Consider the following 21758-nt stretch of genomic DNA (forward strand, 5'->3'; position numbering starts at 1 on the left):
GTTGTTGAGTTGTACTGAAATTTTCAGGAAGATAGGCCTGGGATGGGAGTGAGAATTGGAGTTCCTTACACCTAGACCATGAACTACAGCTTCTACCAGGGAACTGTGGCCAGTGTAATTCTCCTGTCCTATCCCTCTCTCTTTTTCTCCCAGACTCCATTTTACCATCTTCCTTTCTCTTTCCACTTTGATTCGCTCTCTAATTTCTTACTTTTCTTCTGCTTTTAGGAAGGAGTGGGGCCTGGAACCCTTTCTTCCCCCCTCCCTCCTGCAGGGCATCAAAGAAAAGAATCTCCGGAAATCTCTCTCTCAGCAACTGAAGGCCCACCAAACACATCCTTCCAGCGGCACCAAGGTACCCGGATAAGTCACTGAGCACCCTGCTCTGGCACCAGTAGCCAAGGGGGAGGGGGACAGCCTGGTTTCTCAGCAGGTCTGGTCTTCTAGGGACCCTCCCCTCTGTTTTTGACTCAGGGACACATCCAACTTGGCCAGATATGGGGGCTAATTGTAGAAGAGGGCTTTCCCTAAATCTAAGCACAAGCACCACACCCCCACAGGAGGACAGCTAATAACCAATCACTAAGTGAGCCTAGGGTCCTCAAAACAAAGGAGCCAAAATGCAGGAGGAGAAAATTCTCAGGTGCTTTAACCAATTTAGTCAGAGCACCTGCCGTGTGGAAAGCACTGGATCCCGGGGAGACACATGTTTTCCATGGAAATGACTGCACTCTCACTCATTAACTTTCTAATTCATCCATCAGTCCCTGTATAGGGGATTCTGGGAGATAAAAGCCCAGCCCAGCAGGACAAGGCCTGACCTAGAGAATGGGTCACTGGGCATCAGGCCATGAACTCAGGACCGTGCTGTGCTCCACTGCACATTATAAGGCTCACATCCCCTTACCGTCTGAGGGACTCCCACTTGCTGCTCCCCCAGTCCTGCAGGCCCTTCTCAGGCTTATAAGGCTCACTCTGCTTGTGCTTTCCGCCCTGGAGGCAGAAGGGTGGTGAGAGACACTGGCTTCGGCATGCAGATGTAGACACAGGACACGGTTGCCCCCCTCGTCTCCACCCATTCCAGATTCCTTGCATTACCAACTAGCTTGTCTTTTAAGATGCAAATTTCCCCAGAGAGTTAAGCCCTCCCTACCTTGCTGTGCATATTTAATCAGATAGTTTTCTTCCCAGCGGAGAGCATGTGTGCTCCCAACCGGCTCTTCAGCAAATATATTTTTGAGGTTCCCCAGGTCTCAGGTTGGAGGTACAAAGATGAAGAAAGCCTGGTCGCCACCCTCCAGCAGGCACAGGCTAAACGGGGAAACACAAGGCAGTGTGACAGGTGTGGCTGCTCTGAAAGCAGGGAGGAGGAAGGCCCAGCCCAGCCAGAGGGAGGCGGGAAAGGCCCAGAATTGGTAGTTGCCTGCCGCAGCTGCCTTGCAGGGCAGACAGATAGGACTTTGTCTCGATGATACTTTCCAGGTAGGGAGTCTCGTCTTTGCAAAGGCCAGAAATATGAGAGAATATGGTGCATGGAAAGAAACGGGAATCGTTCAGCCTAAGCAAGTTCGGAGAGTGCAAGGAATGTACCTGGGCTATGAGTGGGGGAGCAAGAGACGACACCAGAGAGGTGGATAGGAGCCAACTCTGCTATCCAAAAGAAGGGGTGTGCCTTATCCCTCAATATAACAGGACACCATTGAAGGGTTTAAGCAGGCATATGATATGATTAAATTTATCTTCTAGGGTGTTCCCTCTAACAGCAGTGTAGAGGGGTTGAGAGAAAGGAGTGTCAGTAAGGGAGGTGACTTGACTGCCATCCTGACACAGGTGGGAGACATTGAGGCAATGACCGTGGGGCTAGAGAAGGGGGTGGATAGGTTGGAGGGGGAGTTGGCAGATAGAATCAAGATGGTGAGCTCCAGTGAGATGAGTGGGATACCACTGTGACTCGTAGGTTTCTGGCTCAAAAGCCCAGAAATGGCGGTACCACTGCTGGGGACTTTTCTATGAGGGGAATACTAGAGAAGGGCAGGCTTGGGACTCAGGGGTACCCAGGATTAAAAGTATTGAATGGGACTCAACGGCCAGTACCTAGAAGTAGCTACACAAGTGGCTACAGAAGATCTCAGGAGAGAAGTATAGCTGGGCTGGGGTGTCAGCGACGGGGAAAAGTATTGGAATTGTATCAAGAACAAAATGAGTAAACTGGATATTTACGGAACAAGGATCTAGAGGTCGGAGAAGGGTTTAGAAAGGAAGATGGGATGTGAAAGGCAAGAGCTGTCCAAATTGTAAGCTTCCTGCAGTTGTTCTGAGGGTCGCCTCATACGCCCACACTGTGGCTTGCTGACTAGTCCGACTAAGACGTTGCAACTCTTTCCTGAGAATGTGGGTTTGCTCTCTGGTGCACTTCAGGCATCTCATATTTCTGGATGGGTTGTTTCCACAGGGCTCCGCCATTCAGGCAAAGCTCCAGTATCTTCGAATTCTGAATGAACTTCCGACCTTCACAGGCGTTTTGTTCAACACTGTGGGCCTGGTCAGTGAGGGCAGTGTTGGGGCGGGGGGCAGTCCTTTGTGGGTGTTTGTCCTTGGGTTTGGGAGGGCAGGAGGGACTCCATTACAGCTTTAGGGTGGCTTTCTCGGCCAGCATTTTTCTGGAGGCTTCCATTCCTCTTTCCCCTTCTTCTCCCTCACCCAGCCCATGGTGCTCTGGTCTGCTTCTGGTAAAATGGTAAAGGAGGCAACATTTGTTTTCAGTCCCCCTTCCCCTATTTCAAGGGTCAGCAAACTTTTTCCCCTCAAGGCCCAGGTGGTAAACATGTTAGGCTTTGCAGGCGGGCCACGCAGATCTCTGTTTCAACCACTCAACCCTACCATTGTCACACGCAGGCAGCTGGAGACAATGCTTAAACAAATAAGTGTGGCTGTGTTCCAATATCTTTTTATTTATGAACGCCGAAATTTGAATTTCATGTGATTTTCACGTGTCACAAAACATGGTTCTTTTGAATTTTTTCCCAACCATTTACAAATGTTAAAACATTCTTAGTATGTGGGCCTCACAGAAACCTATGGAGGGCCAGAGTTTGTCAACCCTAGCTCTACTTCATTGCCCTTCCCCATACCCCCCCACTGTACACTTCCACCTGGCTGCCCGGGCCTCTCTTGCAGCCATACCCCTTTCTGGTGGGGCCCAGCTGCTCCCCCAAGACTGTGCTCCAGGCATGCTTACCCTAGTGAGCCACGGTGAAAGGAAATGCAAATCATCTTGCTGACTGGATCCAGGTGCTTCTCAGGCTGTGGGCCACACTGACCAAAAGCCGCTTATCAAAGTGTCTAGAACAGATGGAAGAGATTCCTCAGGCTGATGCTAATGACAGGGAATGGGCCTGCAGAGGCTTCAGACTCCATGGCTCCAAAGAACCTGTCAGGCCCACTTAAGGGAATCCAGTCCGTCAGGACAGAGGTAGCCTTTTACATACTGGGATTTGAGGATCAGCAGTGGCACAACCCCTGGCACTGCTGAGATTTTTCTAAGCCATCCCTTTGTCTGGGACTGCTGAAGTACCTTTTACAGGGTAAATATCTTCTTAGGGTGGAAAATAGCCCATTAAGTTCCTAATCAACCTTACCACCTTAGGCTGAGTTACTTTGTCAGTATAGCTTTTGGCACTGGGTGAAAAGTACAAGTTTGAGTGGTATTGGTGAAGGGGTGCAGGTGGTAAAGACCAAACACAGAATACCACCCGTTCAGGCAAAGCACTAGGTGGGGGCCTTGAATGGCCTATAGCAACAAATGGCAAGTCCCTGAGGCTCAAGAGAAAGAGGGTGCTGTGAAGGTACCCAAACCAAGCTCACCTACTTCATGCTTTTGCTAGAGTGAAATCTGCTGCTGCCCACTTCACTCAACCAGCTGCTGAGGCTGTGGTGTCCACTCAGACTGATGATGATGATCCAGGGCACTACTCAGGGAATGGGGTTCCCGGACCAATTTCCCTTGAGGTTGTCTCCCGCCCTGGCATTGAGCCCCAGATGTTTCCAGACCTCTCGACAGATCCAGTTCAATGCCTATTCTCTATTTCCTCCTGCTGCCTCCTCTTCCCACCTCCTCTGCCCTTCCTGCTGTGAATGCCTGCCACACTTGGGTACCAGGATGAGAAGCAGTCGGCCACCACTCTTCTGGTGGGACCCCGTCACGGCATCAGCCATGTTATTGACCTCAAAACCAACCTCACCACTGTGCTGTCCGAGTTCAGCAAGATCAGCAAGATCCAGCTGTTCCGGGAGAACCAGGGCGTGGCCCGGGTGGAGACCAGCATCATGGATGCCAAGGTAATCCGGCTTTAAGGGGATGCTTTTCTCTAGGGAGAGACCTTGGGTCCAGAGGAAGAAGTCAATCTGAGGGAGTTTAAACCTGTTTGAACCAGTGCAAGGGGAGGATTAGAAGTGGGAAATGTCCCATCAACTGGTCTTCAGCAGAGGGCAGGGAAATTGAACAGCATGGAGTTAGCCCTCTGCCATCACTTCCCAATCTTTCTCGTGCCGTAGCATGCATAGAATATCACATTCATGTGGATCATTGGGGTAAATGAACCAGCCCCAGACACTTCAGCCACCCCAGGCCCCACCTGGCTGCCACCCCACAGGGGCCAAAGTGATATGAACGCACCAGTTGGGGACCCCTGCCCACCATAGGCATGCACGCTTGGAATCATGGAGATGAGGATCAAGGGGCCTGGGATGATGGGGAACTGGCAGAACCTAGTCCCCATTTTACTCCTCCGATTCAGCTATTCCCGAACCTTAGAACCTTTGCCCTAGATTGGCTCCTTCAGACTGGCAAGCAGCTGTCACCTGTGCAGAGTCTGGCAGCCATGATCAGCCACCCCCTCCACCACTCTCCTGTTTGAATAGTTACTAGTGGGGGCGGGGAGTGGGGGTGGCTGGGAGGCTGGCCTGCCAACTGGCAGAGGCTGTTTGAGGAGGTACAACTTTCCTTTCTTAAAGGATTTCCCACGGGGAGATATTGTTAGCAGATTAAGAGGTGGAATGTTTGCTGTTTCTAGAAGAGCAAATTATTTACTTTATTTTTGTCTTTGTGAAGCCCAGAGAGTTTTAATATGTTAATCTTTCCACCAGTGAGTCACAGGATTCCCATTGGCTTAGGAACATGCTCAGAGCTGATGCTTAATTGGCTTGTGGCCACTTCCTTAACCAATGATCGCTGCCCTACTCAGATGTTGTTGGGTAAAAAGCCAAAAGGACGGGTAGGGAAGGGAGAGGAAGGTCAAGATGCAGGGGAGCTGTGGCTTCTTGCAAAATGAAGTTTAAAACAGAGATACAGCTCTCCAACTAAGTCACTTTCTATGCCTACAAGTGATTTTCAACATTGGCTGCACAATAGAATTTCCTTGAGAGCTTTTAAAATACACAGAGGCCTGGCTCCTCCTCCCAAAGAATGTGATTAAATCGACTGAAGTGGGGATCCTGAGCATCGGGATTTCTTTCTCAGTTCCGCAGGTGATTCTGTAGTAAGCCAGGTTTGAAAACCACTCATCTCTCAGACCAGACATCTGGGAGAGGGGTGAGTAAGGAGCACCATCCTCATTTTTGAGGCGCAGTCTAGCCATAGTTATGGGCACGAATACTGCTGTGGAGGGGCTACACTCTTATTGTGGAAACTAGACTCACAAAGACATGTGACCGACCTCAATAACACATCAGGGCATGCATGGAGCTCTGGGATCAGACCAGAACCAAATCCCAGCAATGCCACTTCCTAGCTGTGTGGCCTTGAAAAAGTGTCTTAAGGTCTCCGACACTGATTTCAACTGCAAAATGTAGTGCCTCACTCAAAAGGTTGTTTTCCAGGGTTAAATGAGAAAATCTATGTAAAATGTGTTTGCGCACTATCTGACACTTAGTAAGTACTAAAAAATTGAGAGCTATTATATCTTTAAAAGCAAAACAGCAATGAAGAAAAGTGAATATGAAGTAAATTTTGTAGGTAAATCTGGTATAGAATATGGAACAAAAGGACAGGAAGGGGTTAACCAGAACTGGCTTCCCACAAGAGTCTTTTAATCTGGATCCTGAAGTGGTAGGCACAGATTAGCAGAGAGAAGTGGGATGTGTTCACAGGCAGAGAACAAGCATGGAAGAAAGCAAACCATATGTGCAGGCTGATAAACATCATTTGCCTGACTGGAGGGAAAAATGAGGAAGGGGCTTGGAGAGACTGGGGGTGGGCGAAGCAAACTAGTTGAAAGTTTCAAAGGCTGGTCCAAGAGGTTAAGGTTCAGTGTGATAGAATAGTGGGAATCCGCTGAAGGCCTGTCAGGACAGCAATGACAGAAGGAAAGCTAACTTGGACCCGTGTGCAAGGTGGATGGAGCAAGACTACTGGGAAGCCAGGGAGATTAGTGAGAGGAGCATGGTGCTGGTGCAGGAGTGAATTGATAAGGCAGGGCCTGAGCCAGAGAGACAGCAGTGGTGACGAAAGAGTCAGAGTGAATGTGAAGTGTGTGGGGGAATCATTGAATGTGCACGCCATGTCCCCACACACATCCCCCTTGCACGTACAAAGCACATGTCTTGCCATACCTAAGCCTTGTGGGCTGCTGCCTGTTTCCCGAGTGCACTGAAGAACAGTGCTATGCACACAACACTCAGAGGTTCGCCTCTCGGGTGCGTAGAGAGGTGAGAGACTACAGTATGGAATAAATGGGAGATCATATTGGTGATGGGGAAGGGGAGGGCAAGAGGAAAGCTGCACTTCACTGAGTAGGAAACAGCAATTTGGTTATGTGGATGACGCCCCCATCCAGTGGTGGATAGTTCAGGTCTGCCTTACTTGAAGCAGCCGATTAAATGTATGTGAAAAACCACAGTGGTTGTCCACTTTATACTTCAGTGTTTCTACCTGTGAAGAGATTTCTCATTGTGGTGGGCAGAATCATGCCCACCACTGGTCCAAAGATGCCTATGTCCTACTCTCTAGATCCTGTTAATATGGTGTTATATGGCAAGAGGAAATTAAAGTTGCAGGTGGAATTACAATTACAAATCATCTGATCTTAAAATAGGGAGATTAACCTGGATGATCCAGGTGGGCTCATGTAATCACAAGGGTCCTTATAAGTGGAGGAGGGAGGCAGAAAGAAGGTCAATATATCATGTGAGAAGGACTCAGCCTTGAAGATGGAGGAAGGGGCCACGAGCCAAGGTATGCAGCAGCCTGCGGAAGCTCAAAAGGCAAGAAAATTCATTCTCCCCTAGAGCAAAAGCCCCAGAAGGCACACAGCACTGCATCCCCTTGATTTTTAACCCCACTGGGCCGGTGAGAGACTCATATCAGAATTCAGACCTCCAGAACTGTAAGAAAATAAATATGTATTGTTTAAGCCACTGAGTTTGTGGTAATTTGTTGCAAAAGTAACCAAAAACTAATGTATCATCAGATTTGGTCAAGCAGGAAGCTCTCATACACCACCTTAAGATATGACTTGATAAGTGTTCTGCTCATACCCAAATTTTGTTATGCGAAATCAGATTCATCTGTAATCGGGTGCTTGCTAGTTCTAAGTCAGTACCTTATGAAGCGGATAGGGAGATATTCAGCAGAGGCAGGATCAATGATACAGCAGTGGGAAGAAAAGAGAAAGATTATGGGGAAAAAAAGATGTAGATTCCCATTTGAGGTGGGAGAGACAAAGATGGGGGTGGGGAGCTTGTCTCCTGCCCTCAAGCTTACCAGCTTGTAGGAGAGAAAGAAGTAGATGAATATGTTGCATACCAAAGGAGGAACCATAGGAGAGGTACCAGTCATGAGTACAGAGGAGAGCAAAATTAATTCTGACTAGGGTTAAAGGAAGCTTCCTGGAGGCATTTTATGTTAGTAGTGTCTGTGGTTACTGTGCAATGCCTTTCTCTAATAGATGTGAACAATCGAAGGGATGGATTGTGGAGGACGGGGTCTGGGATACTCCCTACAAGAGAATGGCTTCCTGGGCTTGGAGGGATTCTATCTTTAGTGTCAGTGACAAACTCCACCCAGAGGAGTTGACAAATGCTACAAAATCAGGACTTCAGAGATCTGGTCGTTAAATGCTTACTGGCAAGCTGCTGCATAGGGAACATTAAAAAAAGACGAAATTTCCCTAACAAGGAACATAGAATTTAGAAAGCAGATTTGGCCCATTTCCCCCAAGATATGCCACTTCGATCTGGGAATATTCTAGAAGGATTCAGCAAAACTAAGATTATTCACTTAAAACAGTAGCTCTCAGCTCTGACTGCACATTAGTATGGAGATTTAAAAACCACAGCCTGCCTGGCCTTTCCTCTCAGACCATTTACACCAGAGTGTGAGGGGGTGAGACTGGAGTAGACAAGTTTTTCATTTCTCAGGGGATTCTAATAATGTACTGGGCCTACGAACCACTGCCTTAAAGTGATATTCTGCCCTGCCCCCTAATTAGGCCCAAGCAGTCTTTCCCAATGCTGTGGAGGCTTGCACCCTTGCTCCTGAAGACCCCTGGATTTCTATCTTTTTCTTGTTTTTAGGGATGTATAGAATGAGCTGAGACGACCCTAGGGCCCCTCCATTCCCTAGTTGTCATCCCAAAGTGTGGGGTGCCTTCAAACTCCCAGAACACTCTGGGGAGGAGGTGGACTGGCGTGTGTCAAATTGATCCTGTTGTCCCTACTTAGGGCTAGCTGTGCTTCCAACTCCATTCTCCTTTTCCATGTGAAGATGGCCTGAGCGTATTCACAGTTTTCCCTCAGCTTACTTGCTCTTAGAGGAGAGAACATGTGGTAATATTCAAATATCTGTTTTCCAAGAGACACCAGTCTGGTGCTGCAACACCACTGGGTCATTACCATACCCCATTACCACAGAAGCACACGGAGGGGGGAGAAACCATCATGGGAATGTCCCAAGGGATCTCTTGTGGCCCAGTGTGTCTCCTATTTTCGTGTTTGAGTTTTATTGCTCTAGTGCTTTCTGTAGGGACAAGCATTACATTAGACGTCATGATCATTAAAATCCTATTTAAAATAAAATGTTTTTGAAGATTTCTAAGAAAACCTATCCAACCTCTTTGCTTGCCTGCCTCTGATTTGATTTTTACCCCTGCTGGGAAAAAGCACATCTGTGCTCCTTTTGCAAGCTGTATTTGGCCCGTGCTGGGGCCCAATTAGTTGACTGTGTGGGGGGTGCAAAGGAAAAGCTCCTGTGTGCTGTGCTGAGCCAGCTGGGGTTATCATTGGCCCTCTCTGTGCACAGGATTTTGCTTCTGTGCTGCTTTATTACTGACCTCAGGCCATATTTGGGTAAGAATAAAAGGGGAAACTGAGTGAATGCAGACATTAGTCACTCAACCTCCAAACCATACATTCACCAGCCGAACAGCCAGGCAGGCAGCTCTAACCAACAGATCAGAATGTCAGGCTGTTGGACGTTCTGCCTGTCCTGCAGCCAGCTTTTCATCCAGGACATCAGACAGTCAGACTGCCCTGCAGCCAGCTAGTCCAGCCATCTGTCCATCAGCCAGACAGCCAGTCACCCTGTACTTTGATCAAATGGTCCCTCATTGTATTTGTCAGCCAACACCATTCCCTCGAAGCTCTCTCTAGTTTCAGAAACCAAATGAGTCACCCATGCACACATTTCACAACCACCACCCACATTCCAGTTAAGGACAATCTATGTTTTGATGACTCTACGTTTTATTCTAGACTAGATTACAAGCTCCATGAGAGCAGGAGCTGTGTTGGCCGTGTTCTGGGGTTAATGCATGCCTCTCTCAGTGAGTGAGCTATCCAGCAGCTACCTCGCAAGTGTGTGGCAGCTTGCTGAGTGGACAGAGTGGGGTGCAGGGACATTTGAGCCAGAGGGAAGAGCATAGGTTAGGGTATGGCAGGATAGAGAACATAATATCTCTGGCAGAATGGGGATGATGTGTCATTGCTGGAGCATAAGGCAAGGGGCAGTGTTTGGAGGAGGCAGAGCTAGCAGGAGATATGGTTGGGACAGAAGATTGGGTCCAGGTCCTGAAGGGCTTTGTGTGATATTGGAAGGCAGTTGGGTTTGAGGTGATGAGCTATTGAAGATATTTCATGACAGGAAAAGTCGTGTTTTAGAAAGGTCCTTTGGTAGCAAGATGGAGATGAAGTGAGTTGAAACTGGAGGCATGGAGACCAATCAGGAGGCTACTGGAGGTGCTGAGGTTAGTGTGTCCCCTCCTTTTCTTTATCATAAGCAAATGCCACAATTTGTATATCAAAAAGGAGGCAGCTTGTAAGCAGAGGCAACAGGACACAGCAGCTGAGGTACTCAGTGTCTCAGGACACTTGTCACCCATTCACATACACCCAAGAAGTTTTGGTCTTGGAGGAAGATGATGAGGTCCTGAGATAAAGCAATGGCAGCCGGGACCACTATGATATCTATGAAAGCTCCTGAGGCAAGCCTGGCACAGCTCGGGCCCTCATGGTGGTGGCAGCTATCCACGCACAGACCTACAGGTATCCTCCTGCCGTTAGTGACAGAAGGTGAGGCAGAAAGGGGTATCTGACTCTCCCCCCATTCCATTCCCCTTCTGTTCCTACTTTGTTATACACAAGTTTGACCATTCCGTTGTGACAGAAGCACCCATTAACTGGAGGTGTAAATACCTCCTCTGCCCCATCCTAATGATGACCAAAGGTGGCATCTCATCCTCGCTCCCTTTCTCACTCGGGTACGGAGGTTCCTGGTCTTCCTCATGGTATGGTGTGAGCGCCATAGGGCATCGCTAGCTCATGGCCTGTGGGGCAGAATCCAGATGCCTTACAAAGACAGGCAGTGTGATTGCATATACAGTAATTGTTTGGGTTTTTTTTTTTTTTTGCATATACAGTAACTATTAAACGATTATTCAAGACAGGACTTGATCCAGCTCCAGATTGTGTGCTATAGACACAGCACGGTATGAGTTCTGAAATAGGAAAAGAGTTCAAGAGGGAATTAGAGTGAAGATTATGGAATCCCCAGCAGAGAGGTGAAAGTCGATGCCTTAGCAGAGAAGAACCTGGGGTTGAGGACAGAGCCCGGAGCATGTATGGGGGTGGGGGGGAAGTTGTGCAGGAGGAGCCTGTGAAAGGAAGATGGAGATGGTGAGAGCTTACAGAACCAGATCACAGGGTCACCTCACAGAAACAGAAGCCAAGAGAAAAATTTCCGGAGAGGAGGGGGATTACTGTTGGCAAGTGAAACAAGCTGAGAGGCGTGAAAAAGGATATAAACTATTGTATTTAGCTCACAAGAGACTTCACTTCTGGATCAGATGGCAAAGTCTGGGGTCTGAAACTTGATCCCATACCTGTTTCTGTACATAAAATTTTAATCGAATACCATCATATCCATGCATTTAGCTTCCAGGTTAATCTATGACTGACTTTACCCTATGTGGCCTAGTTGTAACAGTCTTTATGACGCACGGGCCTAAAATATTTACTATCGAGCCCTTTACTAAAAATGATTGTCCATCTCTGATCTATATGAACTACAAACTATTCAACTCAAGTATTATGTTGGGGTTTGGGGAGATAGCAAAGGAAACTGGGGCACCTTTAGCTAAAAGCTGAGTTGGTTTGGATTTAGAATTGTTCCCAAGGTAACCATCCAGCCATAGAACGCTGATAGAATTGGTGGCAAGTTCAATCAGATCTTCACGATGTCCCTTCCTTTTACTGCCCTAGCCTCCTCTCAGCTGCACCATGAAGTAGCTTCCTCACTGCTCGGAGAAGGACTCACTCCCTCCTCTTCATTCTCTCAGCTCTTCATGCCTGGTCTGAGAACCCCAAAACGGCAAGGTGACCCTCAGTTCCAGGGCTCCCCATTCAGCCAGTCTTCACTGAACTCTATCTGAAGGCTGCTTCTATCCCTGGGAGGAGGCTCCCATTGATGACTTTAGTGACCAACACTTATCTTCAAGCTATGCTTTTATTTTGTTTGTTTCTTTTTTATTTTTTTTTTAAGATTTTCTTTATGCATACAGAACTGGGGTGCAGGCCAGAGGTGCAGGGGGTGAGAGGATTCACCAGAGACAGAGTGGGGAACAGAACAGGCAGACTGACTGAAATACACTGCTGAGGGGAGCAGCAGGCAAGTCAGGAGAGGTCTGCTGTGCCATGGGGGTAGCTCCCTGGCTGACCGGGGATTGAACTCATGCTGCGGTGGCTGCGGATAGCTTCATAGGTTGAGTCTTAACCCCTTGCGCCACCAGGGAGGCCCTGTTTGTTTGTTTCTTAAAAACCTCAGTAGTATTTATTTATTGAGGTAACATTGGCTTCAACACTCTATGATCTAGGGGAATAGGTTTATACTTCCTCAGATGTATGTATGTTACCATACCACACCCACCACCAAGGCACCCACAGCCTTTACCATAACCAATGCCCCCCACTCCGCCTTGGTACAAACATTCACCTTCCCCTCCCTTCTAGTATAAACCACACTTTTAAAAATATAGTACAGACACTGAGAAGGTTTCCTCAAAATGTGCTAATTTTTTCCCCCATATTTTAGTTCCAAGTCTCTGAAGTTTGGTCAATCAGGTAACCCCAGGATAAATTTGATTTAGGGTTAGGAACACAAGTCAATAGAGTATGCTAGTACTTCCCAAAATTGGTTTTTAAAAATGAGAGTCCCACTACTGTGAGATATTCTATATGAAAATAGACTTTTTTTGGTCAAATATTTTGGAAAAGTTGGAATACTAAAGCCGCCCTCTTAGATTTTCACAGTGCACGTTTGTATATGAAAAGGTCTGTGCGTTCCCACAAGTGCAAATTGCTGCAAGCTTTGTTTAACCCATTGCTTCACACATGTATCTGGCCAAGGAACTCTTAAAGAGCACCAATGAATGCCACATGGACACTTGAGGAAATAGAGGAAAGAGAGGGAGCAAGAGGCCTGAGCAGGGCCACAGACCAGAAAGATCAACCCAGAATTCTGTTTGATTGCATGTGTCACCCGTGTCTGGGGAGCTGTTCTGGATGTTGTGAGGAGTTATGGAAATGAGCAGGAGATAGTTTGTATGCTCCAGGCACTCCTCAAGGGCATTCCCTAGTTTAGCCTAAATTTTGGGGTTCAACCAGCTGGCCCCTACACCTGCTGAAACCTGACAAACACAAACACAGCCACATAGCAGTCAAGTGATGTTAGGTAATTTTAGACTTTTTCAGTAAAGATGGTTCATTAAATCTGTAATTAAAGGTTGATTTAGTTTTGATACCTGGGTAAGAGTTTACTATAAATAAATTCTCAAATCAGAAGGAAATTCCTTGTCAGGCCACGTGCCTATGTTTGGTTTAGAAGAGTAACTCCTTTACTATGCAAGTCATCTTTTCACTTTCACCCTCCTGGAAATGCACCTGCTTCCCTCCTTCCTGTGTCCTCATGTTTCTTCCCATCCCCTCCAGCCTCTGGTGCTGTTGATGGAGTGGCCCGAAGCCACCAACTTTGCCTGCCTGATTGCTGGGTACTGCCGCCTCCTGCTGGATTCCAGGAAGATGGTCTTCTCCAGGCCCACCAGCCAGCCTCTTCCACCTCCAATGATCAAGGCAGGTAGGGCTCAGCCTCGGTTTTTGGTGTGTCAGAGGCCCTTTAGAGCCTGGAGACTTGGAGGGAGGAACTCTGCTGCTTTAGTCCTCATCCCCTTCTTCCAGGGCCTAGTTTACCAGGAGCTGGTGCTAGACCACAACAAAACTTACCTGTCCAAACCCGTGGGAAAGGCAGCAGGCCTTCAGATGGGCCTGTCCCACAGAGGAGACCTGTGACAACACATTGTGATTGAGTCAGTGAACAAATGAAAGATGAAAATAAAAATAGCAAGCAAGTAATAGAATAGAACCAATTAAAGGATCACATTGGCTCTAAGGTAAGACTTTAGAGGTACATTGATCTAGGAGAGATGCAAGTGTGTTCAGACTTAGTTGAAGTGGAGTTGAAAATAAACACAAAACCTTTCTTTCATATATCTTCAGTAAGAGGCTGTGGAAGGCTGGGGCAGGAAAGGCCATGCAGGCCCAGAGTACAGTCCAATAGGAGGCTTAGAGATAGGAGGGGGCCTTCACTAAGGACAAAGTCAAATGTTGCCCCCAAACAGAAGGCTTCCCAGTTAGGCAACTCCCTGCAGCCACCCATTGGCTCTGTCCTGGTGATGACACAAACAGGGCCTTGGGAGAGCCATCCCAGTCCATTTACTGCTGCCTCGAACCAAAGTGAGAGAACAAGGGGGAGATCCCAGGGGTACTCCCCATATTAGGCATAAAGCTTAGGGACACACAAGTGCTCTCCCGCCCGCCCCATGCTGTGACTCCAATCATCATGGGCAGGGCTGAGAACACCCAGTAGCTGCCTTGTTCTATGCTGAAGACTCCGTGCACTTGCCTCGCCACTTGACTATTTCTTCTCTTCTCAAGACTATCTGGGATTGCAACATGGTCACACCTGATCTAGATGAAGAAGTTCTAGAATAGGGACACTACTGATGACCCAACTCCTACAGGACCCTGTGCCCTCATCCACCACCCTCTTAACTTCTTTGTCTGTTTATCACCAGTATCATGTTGATCTCTCACCACATTGTGCACAGGAATTAGAAGGAATCCACCAAACACAGATTTGGGAAAGCATTAGTGGCCCTAAGTCACATGATGGGGGCCCCACAGAGAGAAGCAAAGGAACTGACCACGAATAAGGATCCAGGGGGGCCGAGCCATCCTATGTCTCCAGGTGAAGGGCTCCAAAGTGTGCTGTCAAACCAATGTGTAGCCAGATCATGGCAAAGCAGCATTAGCATGGCCAGGGTCACCTCTCTGTGATCATACCCAAGTAAATTATACCTCTTACTGAGCAGGATACAGAGGGAGGGAGGGAAAGAGGAAGGTAGAGAGAAGAGCCAGAAACCAGCCCAGGACCAGATGTGGAAGTGAGGGTCATGGGGTGGGGGCAGGGCATCCACTTTCAGAAGACTCTGGGGAAGTGGCACTGTAGTCCATCCTTACTGCCAAAGGGTTTCTTTCATTCCTTCAGCACCCTGGCCAGTGCTGTCCTTAAGTATCCCCCTTGCTGTGGGGCTGGTGTACCAACTGAGGGAGGAAACAGGTGTGTCCTGTCTGTCTCACTGAACACATTGCATGTTGCATCTCTGTCACTTTTCCAAAGGCAAGTCAATTTCATTAGATTCACTTGAAAAGGAAGGTGGCTTGTATAAATGCTGAGCTTGATTTAGAGCCCCTCCCTGATTCCTGAGAGCCCCCTTAGCCTGCAGTGTTCGGGGCTCAGACCGCCTCTAGCACCGGCCCTCTCTGTCCATACAAAAACCAAATGGACCACCGTTGTTTCCCCACTCTTCGTAATGCTTCACCTCCGCAGGGGCTTCAGTCCATGCCTGTGCCCAGGACCTTTTGGGCTATTGGATGCAAAGTCAATAGCAGCCACGGAGTGTCCTTGCCAGGTGGGACAGGGTGAGCCTCACCGCTCTGCCTCCCAAGGGTTGGTGTGCACATCTTATCCCGCAGCCCCAAGGAAAGGAAAGGGGGGCCGTTAGCAGCACCCACAGAGCTCTCCACCCAAGTTACAGTACAGGGCCACCAGTTTCTGGTACAAAGTTGAAATCTGTTTCCTCTATCAGCCCCAATTTTCATCCCAGAACAGAAGTCCCGCTGCTGAGCAGGCATCCTGCCAATCTCATCTAGGCTTTTCCCTCAGTGGCCAAAGCTCCGGCCCACACAGGGCGTGATCTCTGGCCCACTCTCTGTTCTTGTTCCACAGCAGCTTCTGGCTGCCAGCTAGCCCAGCTCGATGCTCAGCCAACTGGGCCCACAGGATGTTGTTATACCAGTAACTGGAAAGGAGAAAGCTTCACCTCTTCTTTAAGATCCAGAAAAATGGAAAATGACGTCGTGGAAGGGAAGGGATGACCTCTTAGGCTTTATCAGTAGTTTCCTCAAGTAGTTATTTTGCTCATTCGCTCAATGGTTTTTTTTAAAAAAAGATTTATTTATTTATGCATACAAAAGCTGGGATGTAGGCCAGAGGGGTGGGGTGGGGGGGGTGAGAGGATTCACCAGAGACAGAGCAGGGAACAGAACAGGCAGACTGACTGAAAACACTGCTGAAGGGAGCAGTGGGTGACACAGGAGAGGTCCGCTGTGCCATGTGGGTAGCTACCAGGCCGGCCAGGGATCAAACTTGTGCTGCAGAGGCTGTGGATAGCTTCACAGAGCTGTGTTTAAGCCCTTGCGCCAGCAGGGAGGCCCCTTTCAATGACTGTTTCTCAAGTACTCGTTATGGGCCGGGCACTGCGGATAGAGCCATGAATAACAGACCTGGTCCTTGCCTTCATAGAGCTTACACTCTGGGCCGGTGGGAGGCGGGGGCGGTACAGCAGACAACTAAAGGGGTAATACCAGTGCAGTAATTACCTTTGCATTCATAGAGGGGATATTCAGCTGACACAACAAACAGCACCAGGCTAGAGAACACAGCTTAGGGAAAGACTGAGACAAAAGCCAGTTTTCCGTCTGTACTAAGTTGGTGGGAAATCCAGAGGCAACTGCCATCTCTCTCCATCCTTGAGCTCCCTGTATCCTGGAGGAATACAGGAAAAAAGGCTTTGGGAGCCCTAACTGGGGCCACAGTTGGAGGAACTCACTCTACATTCTCTAACGTGGTAAAAAACAGTTTGGTCTAATGAACTGAATATTCATGTTAATCGCTTATATATATATATATATATATATATATATATATATATATATATATATCCCATACATGGCTTACCAATTTTCATGTAGTTAAAACTCAGCAACATGTACAGAGTACTAAAGCTAGACGGAACCTAACAGTCTCTTTTTGTTGATGATTCAGAAAGAACATGAGCTTCTTGAATGGCCTCTAGGTCTTCATTAGGACTAGTAATGATCATCGGACTGTAGAATACAGCAAGGCCAAGTGATAGAAATAGCTGCTTGAATCCGTGTTGTGCTGACTCTGTGTATATATATACATACACACACACACACACACACACATATATATACACACACTCGTGTAAATATTTATATATGTGTATATATGTATGTGTATATACATGTATATATATATACATATTGTATATTATATATGTCATATATATGTGAACTGCATTTATTTTGGAACATAGTTCCAGTTGGATCACCATCCTGTTCTTTGCAAGCATTTTTTTAAAGTCAATCTTCTGAGTGGCTGAGTACAGAGGGATAGCTCTCCCTGGGGTGAGCTGATAAGCAATTTATAGCAGATTTGCAATCTGGGAGACGTGCTGTCCCAGCCATCAACTGACCGCACCTGGTGCTGCTGGCACTTCCAACCTTCAGGTTGGAGGGGATTTGGCTTTTCCAGGTACATTTTCTCTTCTGCACATCCCCGTGCTGCTCCTCTGATCTGGAAATCACAACACGAGTGGTAGACTATACATTACCTGTGCCTTGACAAGTCTGGTTGAGAGGCATTTCCACCTTGCAGGGAGGGAAGCCACTGTTAGACCTGGCCCTAGTCTGTGACGACTCACCATCTGCTTGTTGGACATGCCCCTGGGAGCCACCTCTGATGGCAATTTATTGCCAGGCTGATTGCACTTATTGTTCAGCTGTCTCGTAGGTAGTTAGTACCTGATGCATGGCCCAGACCTGCGGACAATGCCTGAGACTAGAGGCCTCTTCAACAGATAGTTCGCACTCCCAGTTCAGTGTTCCGCTAGACCACCTCTTCCCTGAGTCTCCAAGAGCCATACAAACTCTTCTGCAGCTGAGCTAGAGTTCACACATACAGCCTCTGAGGCCTGAATTGGACCCACTCAATAAGGTATGGTCACTTTATATTTAGAGGGGCAACATGGTCTATGGAAAACTCGAGGGCTTGGGACCTGAAGTCAGAGAGACGGGGTCCGGTACCTGCTCTGCTGTAGCTATATGATCATGAGCTAGTTCCATAAACTCAGTCTCAGTTTCCTCATCTGTAAACTAAGGATAATAATATAATAGTACCTAGCTCAAGGGATTTGATAAGCTTATATGTGATAAACCCCATATAGTCCTTCCACAGTAAAGTGTACATTTCTGGTCTTTTTATAATGATTGAGAGTTTATCATGGGCCCAGTGTGTTGCTATTATTTTTATAACTAAACAACTTCATTTAGATATAATTTCCAAGCTATAAAATTTGCCCATTTATAGTTACTCAGTGTTGAGTATACTCAACGTATTCACAAAGTTGTGCAATCCTAGCCACAATTTAATTTTAGAACATTTCACCCCTTCTAAAACAAACTCTGCACCCATTAACACTCGTTCCACCATTTCCCTCCCTCCTAACTACCACTCAGCCCTTAACCACTAATCAAATTTCTCCCTCTACAGCTTTGCCTATTCTAGTTATTTTGGATAAATCGATTCATACAATCTGTGGTCGTTTTGTAGCTCGCTTTTTCACTTAGCATAATGTTTTCAAGTGCCATTCATGTTGTGGCATATATCAGGACTTTGTTTCATTCTATTGACTGGTAATATTCCATTGTATGGATAGACTACATTTTGTTTCTCCATTTATCAGTTGATGGACATTAAGGTTATTTCCACCTTTGGGTTATTATGAATAATGATAATATAAATATTCACGTGCAAATTTTTGTCAGGTCATATATTTCCATTTCTCTTCAATATATTCCTAGGAGTGGAATTGTTGGTCAAATGATAACTGTATGTTTAATTTTGAGAACTGCCAGAGGTTTTCCAAAGTGACTGCACCATTTAACAATCCCAATGAGGAGGGTTACAATTTCACCATATCCTCACCAACACTTCTCAGTGTTCACCTTTTCTATGACATCCATTGCTGTAGGTCTTAAGAGATACCTGTTGGTTTCAATTTGCATCATCATGACTGATAATATTGAGCATCGTTTTATATGCTTGTTAGCCCTGTGCATATTTTCTTTGGTAAAATATCTATTCAAATCTTTTGCCCATTTTAACTTGATTATTTGGTCATAAATATGAGGGTTTATTGCTGGATTCTCAATTATTTTCCATTGATATTTATGTTTTATTGGTATGTCAATACCACACTATCTTGATTACTATTGCTTTGTAGTAAGTTTTGAAACTGAGAAATAAATCTTCCTACTTTGTTCTTCCTTTTTATGATTGTTTTCATTATTCTGGTTCCCTTGTGATTCCACATGAAGTTTTTAATTAACTTGTAGATTTCTACAGAGTCAGCTAGGATTTTGAATGGGGACTGTGTTGAATCTGTAGATCAACTTTGGAAGTATTGCCATCTCAACTGTATTAAGTCTACTAAGCCATGAACAGAGAATATATTTCCCTTTATTTAAAACTTTAATTTTTCACAAATGTTTTATAGTTTTAGTGAACAAGTATTATACTTCTATTAAATTTGTAACTAAGTAATTCTTTTTGATGCCATTATAAATAGAATTTTCATTATGATTATTCATTGCTAGTATATAAAAATATAATTTCTTTTTATACTCAGCTTTTATCTTGCAACATTGCTGAGCTTGCTTATTAGTTCTAATAGTTTTTTGGTAGACTCCTTATGATTTTCTATATATAAGATCATGTCATCTGCATAAAAAAGATAGTTTTGCTTCTTCCGTTCCAATTTAGATGCTGTATATTTCATTTTGACTGCTTAATTGTCCTGGTTATAACTTCCAGTTACAGAGTTGAGCAGAAGTGATGAAAACAGAAATCCTGAATGTCTCCTCATCTCAGGGGAAAAGCTTTTAGTATTTCACACTCAACTCTTTCATAAGTAACTTTTATCATGTTGAGAACATTCCCTTTTATTCTAGAGTGCTGATTTTTATCATGAAAAGGTGCTACCTTTTGTCAAATGATTTTTATGTGTTTCCTGAGATACTCATGTTGTCTCTGTCCTCTATTCTGTTAATGTGGTGTAGTGTGTTGATTTTTGGATTTTAAACTAACTTTGTGATCCTACAATAAATCCATCTGGTCATTGCCTATAATTCTTTTTGTAAGTTGCTGGATTGAGATTGCTACTATTTTGTTGAGGAATTTTGTATCTCTGTTCATAAGAAGTATTTGTCTGTAGTTTTCTTGTGATGTCTTCATCTGGCTTTGGTATCAGAGTAATGTTGGCCTCATAGAATGAGAAGTGTTCCCTCCTCTTGATGTTGGAAGGGTTTGTGAAGAATTGGTACACATGCTATATGCTTCTTGGAGCATTTAGCAAATTCATCATTGAAGCCATGTGGGCCAGATTTTCATGGGTGGGGGGCAGGAAGGAGAGGATTTTTCATTACTCATTCAAGTTCTTTTCCTGGTATTGCCTTATTCAGATTTTCTGTCTTCTTGAGTCAGTTTTGTAGTCTCTGTATTTCTGGGAATTTTTTCATTTTCTTTAGGTTATTAAATTTTTGGCATAAACTTATTTATAATATTCTCTTATAATTGATTCTATGTCCGTAGATTTAGTACTGATATCCTTCTTCTGTTCCTGATTTTAGTAAAGTGAATATTCTTTTTTGTTGCTTGGTTTATACAGCTAAATGTCTTTTTTTAATCTTTTCAAACAACCACTGTTAGTTTCATTGATTTTTCTCTACTGTTTTTCTATGCTCTATAGTTTCTTTCTTTCTGCTTGCTTTGAGTTTAGTTTGCTTTCATTTAATGTTTGTGTTTTTTTTTTTAATTTTTTTTTAACTCAAGCAATGACTGGTCTTTTTAAGGACATTTTTAAAAAAGATTTATTTATTTATTTATACATGCACTGGGTACAGTCAGAAGCGCAGGAGGGTGAGAGAATTCACCAGAGCCAGAGCGGGGAGCAGAGCAGGCAGAAGGACCGAAGTACACTGCTGAGGGGAGCAGCGGGAACAGCAGGAGAGGTCTGTGCACTATGTGGTACCCTCCCGGAGGCCAGGGATTGAACTGGTGCTGCAGAGGCTGTGGGCAGCTTCGCAGCCCAGCACTCAACTGCTGCACCACCAGGGGAGTCCCCATTTCATGTTTCTTAAGGTGAAAGATTAGGTTATTGATGTGAAACCTTTCCTCTTTTCGAATGTAGGTGTTTATAGCTATAAATTTCCCTCTAAACACTACTTTAGCTAGATCCCATAGTTTTACTATTCTGTATCTGTATTTTCATTCATCTCAATGTATTTTCCAATGTCCTTTTTGATTTTTTCTTTGACCGACTGGTTATTTGGGAATGTTTTGATTTCTATGTATTTGTGAATTTCCCAAATTTCTTTGTTATTGCTCTCTAATTTAATTCTGTTGTGTTTAAAAATCAATTCTGTATAATTTAATTAATTTTAAGTTTATTGAGGCTTATTTTATGACTCAAAATATGGTCCATCCTGGAGAACGTTCCAGATGTACTTGAGACTAATGCATATTCTGGTGTTGCTAGGTCGCATGTCCAATAGATTTCTGTTAAGTCTAGTTGGTTTACAGTGTTCTTCTGGTTCTCCGTTTCCTTGTTAATCTTCTGCTTAGTTGTTCTGTCCATTGAGAGTGGGGATCGAGGTCTCCAACTATTGCTATTGAACTGTTTCTCTTTTCAGTTCATTTTTTTGCTTCATGCATTTGGGGACTCTGTTGTCCATTACTATGCTTATGCAAAAAGCAGTACTGACACATTAACCCTGTCAAACTGGAATTA

General features: G+C 45.5%; 1 protein-coding gene across 1 annotated transcript in view; it reads left to right on the forward strand.

Annotated features, from left to right (window-relative positions):
* FRMPD3 (FERM and PDZ domain containing 3) overlaps positions 1–21758 on the forward strand; it is a gene marked incomplete at its 3' end in the record, with an annotated part of 59508 nt that overhangs the window by 31121 nt on the left and 6629 nt on the right. Inside the window, exons 9-12 of the mRNA XM_084259096.1 lie at positions 229–355; positions 2453–2542; positions 4159–4338; positions 13477–13621. Coding sequence (XP_084115222.1) covers positions 229–355; positions 2453–2542; positions 4159–4338; positions 13477–13621 — 542 coding nt within the window. The remainder of the gene's footprint in view (positions 1–228; positions 356–2452; positions 2543–4158; positions 4339–13476; positions 13622–21758) is intronic.

The sequence above is a fragment of the Talpa europaea genome (assembly GCF_964194135.1).
Source record: "Talpa europaea genome assembly, chromosome: X".
NCBI classification, from domain to species: domain Eukaryota; kingdom Metazoa; phylum Chordata; class Mammalia; order Eulipotyphla; family Talpidae; genus Talpa; species Talpa europaea.